Here is a 9,827-nt window from a genome sequence, read left to right as displayed (position 1 = left end):
AAATCTTGAATTAAGAACATAGATATTTGTACTAAAAAAAAAAAACTGTATAAGAAAGCGACTTACTGCACAAGTGTTCTCTTTCCATGAATCACAAATTTTTCACTTTCTGAATTTTTACTGAATTAAAATGAAAGTACTAAACATGATGCAGTATTTGTATTGAAAGTTATATTTTACTGAAGAAACTGCAATAATTGTAATTTTATGAGAAAAAGACGATTTATCAAGACAAACTGCAAACTTTTTGAATAATGGCTTGACAAAGGCTCAAAGGATTAAAAGGTTTGACAGCCTTATTCATTATCACATTTATATTCTCTCCATGCTATTCAAAGTTAAAGTCTTTGAAAGTCTTTTTAGCAGGGTTTTTCTATTGCATTCAAGCTATATACATATATATATCCTGGACATTAAGGCCAAAAGATCATTAAAACACGCATTTGCTCTAAAGCTGCTTTGATCTGTATTGTGAAAAGCGCTATGAATTCCCTGGGAATCAACTCTAGAGTTGTAAGCATCATGCTCTACTGTTTGAGCTACAAGAACAAACATGAATGCAAATGATGCCACAAGAGCGACCAAAGCGACAATTATAGTAAACCTTCAGCTTTTTCTGTATATTTATGGCCTAAATGATTAGCACGATGTTCCATACACCCTCCTGCTCTCTTACCTCCTCTCAACACCAACAGATTCACCTCGCTGCCCACCGGGAGGTCCTTCAGTATATCCACCACCTGCGCGTGGCTCAGCGTTTGCACGTTCTGCCTGTTAATCTCTTTTATCACGTCTCCTTTCAACAGGCCTCGGCACCACTGCTCATCAAGGATCATTTTCACCTTCTGCCCCAGAGGACAGTCTGCAATGGCGAAGCCAAATCCTCCAGGTCCCTTCACGATTGGCACGCTCACCAGCTCCGGCTGCAGCCTCCCCGTCTCGGGCCTGTCATTGGCACCGCTGCTGCTGCCTCCTGGAAGAGCAGCGACCACCGGCCGCCCACTGGCATCTGTGGTTACGTAGTGAAGCTCTTGGGAGGAGCCGTGAAGGGCGTCACCTTTGACCAGCAGTGGCTGGCCATTGATGAGGGGTACGGCAGTTACGATCTCTCCTGTCGGAGGTGGAGGTGGAGGGGGAAGATCCTCGCTGTCCACGTCCACGTCAGGGGGAAGCAAGTATCCACGACAGAGGACCATGTCAACGTACTGATTAATTGGGATGCACTGGAACATGTGGACCACGTCGGCGTGGGTCTTGCCTAAGACAAGTGTGCCGTTGATTTCCACAATTACATCACCTAGGTTGAAAAGAGAGGGAATTTGACAGCATCAGAAAGGAAAAGGACCATTACAAAGTGGATGAACAACTTTTCTAATCCATTTATGTTTTTGAAAGACGCTAGATGAAAGGAATAGTTTAGACAAAATTAAATATTTTTGTCCTTATTTACTCACCCTTACACTATGTAATTTCAATCGTGTATTATTTCTTTGAGAACCTTTGAAGAATTTTGACACAGATCTTTTTTATATACACATTTGATAAGATACAAAAATGACAAAGAAATACCAAGCAGTTTGTGTGACTTGTGTACTATATTCCAAGTGTTTTTGAACTCGATCAGTGAATGAATCATTCCTTTGATTTTTTTTTCTTTTTTTGAATCAGCTGATCCAGTTCATGAATCAGACTGATTGTTCACTCACTCAATCATCCGCAGCAGCTCTCTAGTTAACAACTCAATGGAAAGGAAGATTATTAGTGAATAATGACTTAAATGTCTTTTTTGGGGTTATTATGTGTCTTTAGATGTCTTGCCACTATGGTCACAATGAACTGTTGCTGTATGGAACCAGGTTATTATACTTAACTAAAACTAAAAAACTTTTTTTTTTTTAAATGTATAGCAATATTGAAAAACAACTAATAAAAATGACTTAAGCGCATTAAACAAAATTACTAAAAAAATAAACAAAAATTTAAACGAAAATGTAAAAACAAAAGCTATTTCAGAATAATAATAAAAAAACTGTGATAGTATGAGTAATACTAAAATAAGAATGATATGGAAAAAATGCATGATTCTTCAAAATATCAAAATTTTTGTTTCATAGAAAAAAAAAAAAGTAAAATGGTTTGGAACAGTATGAGGGTGAATAAATAAAGCCATTATTCTGTAGCCTTTTTATGTTAATATTCTTTTCCTATCCCATTTAATGTGACGAGACATCTATAATTAAGTCATTCGTAGGCTGGCTTCCTAATTACCCCTAATGTGAATTGTGGATGTTCCCTTTAAAACCATTCACCAAACTAGGCATCACTCACCAGAGGCCATCTTGTTGTCCTGGGCGGCCGGGCCATCAGCAAGAACGTTCTTCACCTGCAGGAACTCATCAGGTCGGTCTCCACCAATGATGGTGAAACCAAAGCCCTGCTGGCTCTTCCTGAGAGCCGTGTGATACAGCTCCCCCTTCAGCTGGGTTGGGTCCCGCGAGAACCCCGGCGTACCAGCAGCTCCCCCTACAGAGTCAGAAGGAGAGGAAGACAGAGACAGACATCTGTGATAACTTCACATAAATATGCACAAAGACAAAACTGTAAACAACTAGACATTGATACAGTAGATTTACGATATATACAATCATCAACTGCACCACAATGCTCACTGATAAATATGTTTTCAAAATGTATGACAGATTCATCAATAATGTGTGAAGTCACAAAAGCAGACTGTCCTGATATCATTAACCAAAGCACATTATGGGATACTTTCTGTGAATATGATACAAAATAGGGCCTGAAACACAAAAAAGGGTCTGAAGCACATTTTTTGAACACGTGGACAAAAAAAAAAGAGACCTAACCTTTAGAAAAGGTTGACCATCAACCTCAGGCGGTCAAACTAAAAAATGTGACATGTGAGACATTCTATAGTTTAGAATTAGTTATTTGAATAGATTTAATTATAATAGCATTAAACATTTACAAAAAAATTAAACAGACAAAACTATATTTCAAAAAATGGGTAACAGGGTTGCAAACGTAGCCTAAAATAAAATGCAATATGGTAGAGTATAGGTTGTTTGGGACAAAATGTTGGTTTGCAGTTATTGATAAACTTTCAACATAAAAAAAAATCCTCAAATCTTCCAGTTGAGCTTTAAGAGTGCAGTCAATGTTCACTACAATTTGTGTAAAAAAAAATTAGGAAATGGATGAAATGATTCATTTGTCTTTCCATGATGATGCTTCCTGTGCGTCACTATTGTAAAGACCATTACATTATTTGCAAAAGGGGGAAATTATGCAAAAAAGGATTGCATAAAATGTGAAACACTAATAACCTCTATTTTTATATTTTTAGATAGATAGATAGATAGATAGATAGATAGTCATAATATCCATGTGTATGTACACAGATTCCATAGATGTTCCATGAAACTATCATTTAATTGTACAGGAATGTTTTCCTATGTGTGACTGACATGTAATTAAAACCGCGAATCATTCCAAACATCTGGCATAGTAAATAAAACCATTAACAACTCTCTCTGACAGCATAGACGAGAACATTTATCGTCAGCGGCTCATCCTCACATATTCGTCTAATACACTGCAATCCTGTGTGTTCCCAAAAGGGCTGAGGGAGTGATAACACTCACGTTCTCAATATTAGACAACCTTCAGAAACCCTCTCTCAGCACTGGGTGTGGAGATTTCCAGCTAATGTTCCACTGCTGTAAGTGAAAGTTTTAGAGGGAACTGTTTGTGTTTTATGCCCATAACTGCTCTGATTCCCTTTTTGTACATCCTGTCAGAAAAGATGAATACCGTGTACCATGGAATACTGTACTCTCAAGAGTTCACAAATCACCAAAGAAGTCTAGAAGACTGTGGGAATCACACTGTTTTAATGAACTATTATATCACCGAACAATAAAAGAAGAATCACACTGAGCTAAAGGAAGCTTGGGGTGTGTGTGTGTGTGTGCGCACGTGCTGTTAGAGAGAACACTTTGATTGCATGTGCTGTAATGGCAGCTGTGAATCTCCCTATTACAGGAGGAAGGCCTGTCAAAACATTGATTTTGCCATTTTGACAGGACAAAGTAGAGAAAAGACAGTTTTCTGCTATTTGAAACTAAAACAACACACTTTTTGGACATTTTGTGGTTGTCAAATGTCAGTGGCACATGTCCATAGTCACACCTGTGGTTACTCTGCTAGGACACCTGTGTGAACATCAGGGCCAACTGAGTTCTTCCATCTGCTAAAATCATGTTGGTGAACCAGTGTTTGAGAAAGCTCTAGCATTGTGGGTCTGTAGATGCCACTCGATTTGTGATTTTGATATCTAAATGAATGAAACTTGCTGCAGTCTCACCACTGCCATGGTAACTGAGTGTTTCAGCAAAGCAAAAGAAAATGTGCTTTTTCCCCTTGTCCTTCCTTCAACTCTTAATGCCCGAATACAGGGTCTGTTATGCCGGTCTCTGTCCAATCAAAGCCCTCAGACTCACATGTCATCTATTTTCCCCGTTCCTGTCATCTCTGCATCGACAGCCTCTGTTCACTTCAGTAGATATGGATTTTCTGGCCTGAATGAACAGCAGTCGTTGTTTCCAGAAATTCGGAACGAATGTGTAGAAGTAAAGCCATGTTTTAGAGAGGGACTGATCAAAGAGAGGCAATGTGAATGCATGATGGATGCTAATGTTCTCTTTTATGTTAATGCAGCTTGTGATGTGCTGCAAAGCAATCTCTATAACATTTATACTCCCATCCATCCACCCTAAAACAGCACTCTTCTCTTCCCCGGGTTTTTCGCTCTCTCTCATATACGCACATGCTCAAACACATCTATAATGCATCCAGTGTAATGGAAGAATCTTTAATTCATCATATTGAGAATGGCAGATGACTCACCGTTCTTTAATCTTATCTTTCTGTCCCTCTTTGCCCCACACACAATCATTCACCCAGCGAGGAGCCCGTGTGTTTGCTGGCGGGAAACTCTAACATGCTGAGTGTCTTTGCTGTTCCCTTTAAACACTCATAACTTCAGTTTAAATTCACAGTTAGGGAGGTGCTTGTTTGTACCTGGAGGAGGTGCTGCCCTCTGTTGGGTCTGCGTTGCGACTGCAGTGTCCAAACCGAGTTTCCTCTTGGCCTCTAGAACCGGATTTTCAAACTGGGTTCTCTGGTTTATGTGACTGAGGATGACAAAAGAAAGTTTTTAAGTATATCGCTAGCCTATACTTTACAAAGCGTAAAGAAAACAAATCTAATCCTATCATAGGACTTACTCAACGTAGTATGTGCCGTACTGCGGGTCATCAATCTCCTCCCATCCATATGGAAGTTCTGATGATGAAGGAATGAGAGCAATGTGTTTAAATGCAAATCCACATACACACGCATATGGCTGCAACAACATCATTAACAACAGCAGGCAACATTTTAAAGAGGTCATATCACAAAGAACCATCCATTTCCTTGATTTTTTACATGTAATACACTTTAACCTTTCAAAGGTTAGCCAATCATGACAAAGCTATTTACATAAAGAAATATCAAAGGTACTTGAGCAGCCTGGTTAATCTAAGGAAATGAGAGTGGGTGTAAAAATTATTATAAATGCAATTATGACAGCCTCTCGATGCAAAAATATTGGGTTTTTGCTGTAAAAAAATATGAAACATTATACATGGACTTTAGAAAAAAATTATATAAATAATTATAAAAATGAATAAATAAATGACCACTTTTCAACATTTTGAAAAGGAAATCATTTAAATTATAATACAATTATTTAATTTTTATGTTTTCTGCAGCATGACATTACAATAACGTTTAATAAAACATATCTTTTTATTACATTATTTTGACCAAATAGAATACTTACTTAATTTTGCTTTAAATATATCATATATGTTCTTAAAAAATTATGTTTTAATGGATAGAGTATTTAAGATGTACTTTACAAATGTAATACAATATATATTTTATAATGTTTCCCTAACAAGCAAAACAAGCTAGTGTATTAATGTGTCATAACATTTCAATACATTTTATTTTGTAAAATTAAAATGTTTTTTCTGTTTTTTCATTCACATTATGTTGCTTTGTATTAATATAAAAAACAAAATACATATTTCTTTATATGAAAGTGCAAAAGATGTCATGTTTACAAAATAGTCAAATAAACAGGCAGTGTGAGCTCCTGTGTGTGCATGTGTGTATCCCCTCTGCTGTACATACATTATGCCCAAATGAACTAATGAGGAGGAAAAAAAAGAACTGTTCACGCAACAGTTTTCTGTCAATATGGGGTGCTGTGTGTACATTAATGAGGAAAAAAAATGAACTTAAATGATTTTAGCAAATGGCTGCAATATAACAAAGAGTGAAAAATTTAAGGGGGTCTGAATACTTTCCGTACCCACTGTATATATATATATATATATACAGTATTTCCAACTTTATCCTCACACATACAACATACTCTTGTAAGGTGACAATAATCCCAGGTGCTTGATTGTTTATATTGTCACAAAATGTAAAATTTATCATTGCACATCACTATATATAAAATTGGACATATATATTATATCCCGCTTTATCCACAATAATACAGAATACTCACATAAAGCAAAACATATTATATAGCAAATCTCAACTGCCAGATTTATTTAGTCTCAGAAACTAACTATATAGTCTCCTAGCTTTTTATATAAAGTTGAATATATAAGTATGTCCAATTTAATTCACACACATACAGTATATTTGCCTGGGTGATATATACTATATAGCAAATCTCAAATGCCTGATCGGTTGTTGCAAAATGTAAACTATATTATTGCCCAGCTCTAATCTGCTAAATGCGACTAAGGCATGAAGATATTAAAGGAACACGCTACTATTTTTGAAAATAGGCTAATTTTCCAACTCCTCTAGAGATAAACCGTTGAGTTTTACCGTTTCCGAATCCATTCAGCCAATCTCAGAGAAGGGTATAACTGCAGCCCGGAGATCTCCAAATGGGGGCGGGAACTCCAAAACAGGGTGGGAGCTCCAAAATAGGGCGTGGCTTCCTCCCATTGACAGACAGGCACGTGACACGCATGCGCAACTTTTTCCCCCAATCCACTTCAGTGCAAACTCCGCCCCACAGCTGATTCTAAAGATTTTATTGGTTGTGTCAATTAAAGTTTTGATTTCCTACATTATGCTACAAAAAATGCTACCCCTTTAAATAGTATATGATAATGTTGAACTTTATTCTTGAAAAAGATGGCGTTGTATTAAGCAGTATATAAAAAGGGTTTTTTAGTTTGCTCATGAAAACGTTTCTGAAACGTCTGTGTATTTGACAAATACTGCATTTAATTCACTTCATCTGTGATAGAGTATGCAAACACTGCATGAGTGTCACTAACGGGAGCAGAAAGTGTCCGGCTTGACATGTCCGTTTTCACCTCCGCCCCCGACTGCAAGCGGCTACTCTCGTTGACTGCCGTCTGTAGCCGTGCTTCAAGTTGATTGCACCTTCTGACTGACAGGCACATGACAAGCATGCGCAACTTTTTCCCCCAATCCACTTCAGTGCAAACTCCGCCCCACAGCTGACTCTAAAGATTTTATTGGTTGTGTCAATTAAAGTTTTGATTTCCTACATTATGCTACAAAAAATGCTAACCCCTAAACCTACCCCACCTGACCCTAACCTTAACCAGTGAAACTGACTGCACGCCGGGATTGGAGCTAAATAGCATGGTAAAGAAAGATGCAGTTCAGGAGATAAACATTTAATAAGATTATGCGATATGAGATCGTTCTGTAACTCTTTAACCGGAATTTGCATATACTGTAATGTCTTTGCATATAACAACCGCGTCAAAATATTACTTTAAGAACCTCCAGCAATAAAAAATAATAAATGCAAAACAAAACACAAGAAAACAAAAGAATATCCTGTGGTATTGTGAATAGTGCATCAAATCCCACATGACATTCAGTGGTATGAAACAATAATAAACACAAAAACAATATTCTGTGATATACAGTGTGTCAAATCAGATGGTGTTAAGTAATGTGACAACAACAACAACAAAAAATCATCAAGACACATGCGGTTCCAAAGGTAGTGTATAAAGCCACGGGTTCAAAGTAACCACAAAAAAACGTCTGTAATGGATAATATTAATGTTAAGCATTATTTACAGAATTTACAAATAGATTTTATAAATAATGTAAAATATATTTGTAATTTACACTTTTTATCAAAATTATTAACCATAGCGCTGTAATCTCATGATAAAATATGATCATGTACATGATTAAACACAAATAGTAGCCTATCTTGTAACTGAAAGTGATGCAACAAGTTTTGAATATGCACATGTAACTGAAAATTACATAACTGAATAAATAACTGATTTTTCCTATTTAAAACTTGACTCTTCTGTAGTTACATCGCGTACTAAGACCGACGGAAAATTTAAAGTTGCGATTTTCTAGGCCGATATGGCTAGGAACTATACTCTCATTCTGGCGTAATAATCCGCAGTGCCTGAAAATAGGCTAACTTCCATCAACATAACCAACTACACAAACTTAGTGCCGGTCACGTTGGAAGTTACCTAGCTGGGGACTATTTTCAGGCACTGCGTAATATCATTAAGCCTGCTGCACCCATGGTACGGCAGCAAAGTTCCTTGATTATTACGCCAGAATGAGAGTATAGTTCCTAGCCATATTGGCCTAGAAAATCGCAACTTTTCATTTTCCGTCGGTCTTAGTACACGATGTAACTACAGAAGAGTCAAGTTTTAAATAGGAAAAATATCGATACTCTTCGTTCATTTTTGAGCGAGATGGTAACGGTCTAATCAGATTCAATGATCTATGCTAAGCTACAGCTAAAAGTGCTACCGCCAGACCCGGAGATTGGCTGAATGGATTCGAAAACGGTAAAACTCAACTGTTTAACTCTAGGGGAGTTGAAAAATGAGCCTATTTTCAAAAATAGAGGAGTGTTCCTTTAAGATATTATAAACATTAACATCAAGCTTTTCTGTAAAGCTGCTTTGAAACAATGTGTATTGTGAAAAGCCCTATACAAGTAAATTTTGACTTGGCTATTATAGCATGCAACAGGATTCTGAGGTGTCTTATCAAACGTCACTAATTTATAAAATTGCAAGTTCTAATCTGATGGATTCTGCATGGACCTACATATCATCTGAATATTTTGAGTAAATGTACATAATTTAATGCAGTAATATAAATATAAAAAAGGCTACAGCATTGTACTTTATTTCCGCAGCACAGGAAGAAATGCCCGTGGTAACAGCTGCTGTCTGTGTTTGTATGTAACAGCAGTAAGTATGCATGTGCATGCATGATAACTAATTTTGATGCCATTTTCCCACTCTTTAAACACACTTGAAGTGGCAGAAGCCTTTAAAGCAAATATGACACTATTCTGCGGCAAGGACACTCCCCATTAAACGTCTCTTTTAACATGAGCCAAGGGATTACTTACTTCAGCGAATATTCAACAACTATTCCCTCTCCACTGGCTTTTGCCAAGGCTGGGAGGGAAGACCTCATCAGTCCCAGTAGTCAAACATGACTATACAAACACAACAGCTTTTAATTAATATACCAATACATCGCAGGAAACAACAACTGTGTCAAGAGTTGTTTTAAAGTGTTTACTTCCAAGATGAGTATAAGGAGATTATAAGAAGGCAAGCAGAAAGATTAAACAAGGGTACTGTAGCGGTCCCATGGTATTAAAGGGAAATACAATAGTACAT

The 9,827-nt window shown here is 37.0% G+C and overlaps 1 protein-coding gene across 1 annotated transcript in view; it reads right to left on the bottom strand.

Annotated features, from left to right (window-relative positions):
• Window positions 1-9,827, bottom strand: part of LOC107549303 (membrane-associated guanylate kinase, WW and PDZ domain-containing protein 3-like) — a 124,594-nt gene that overhangs the window by 9,967 nt on the left and 104,800 nt on the right. Inside the window, exons 5-8 of the mRNA XM_016230343.1 lie at window positions 5,310-5,367; window positions 5,104-5,216; window positions 2,329-2,523; window positions 677-1,297 (exon numbers count right to left, since the gene is read on the bottom strand). Coding sequence (XP_016085829.1) covers window positions 677-1,297; window positions 2,329-2,523; window positions 5,104-5,216; window positions 5,310-5,367 — 987 coding nt within the window. The remainder of the gene's footprint in view (window positions 1-676; window positions 1,298-2,328; window positions 2,524-5,103; window positions 5,217-5,309; window positions 5,368-9,827) is intronic.

The sequence above is a fragment of the Sinocyclocheilus grahami genome, unplaced genomic scaffold (genome assembly GCF_001515645.1).
Source record: "Sinocyclocheilus grahami isolate Dianchi unplaced genomic scaffold, SAMN03320097.WGS_v1.1 scaffold368.1, whole genome shotgun sequence".
NCBI classification, from domain to species: Eukaryota; Metazoa; Chordata; class Actinopteri; order Cypriniformes; family Cyprinidae; genus Sinocyclocheilus; species Sinocyclocheilus grahami.
Note: the sequence above shows the minus strand (reverse complement) of the source record. Positions and strands in the feature narration are given on the sequence as shown.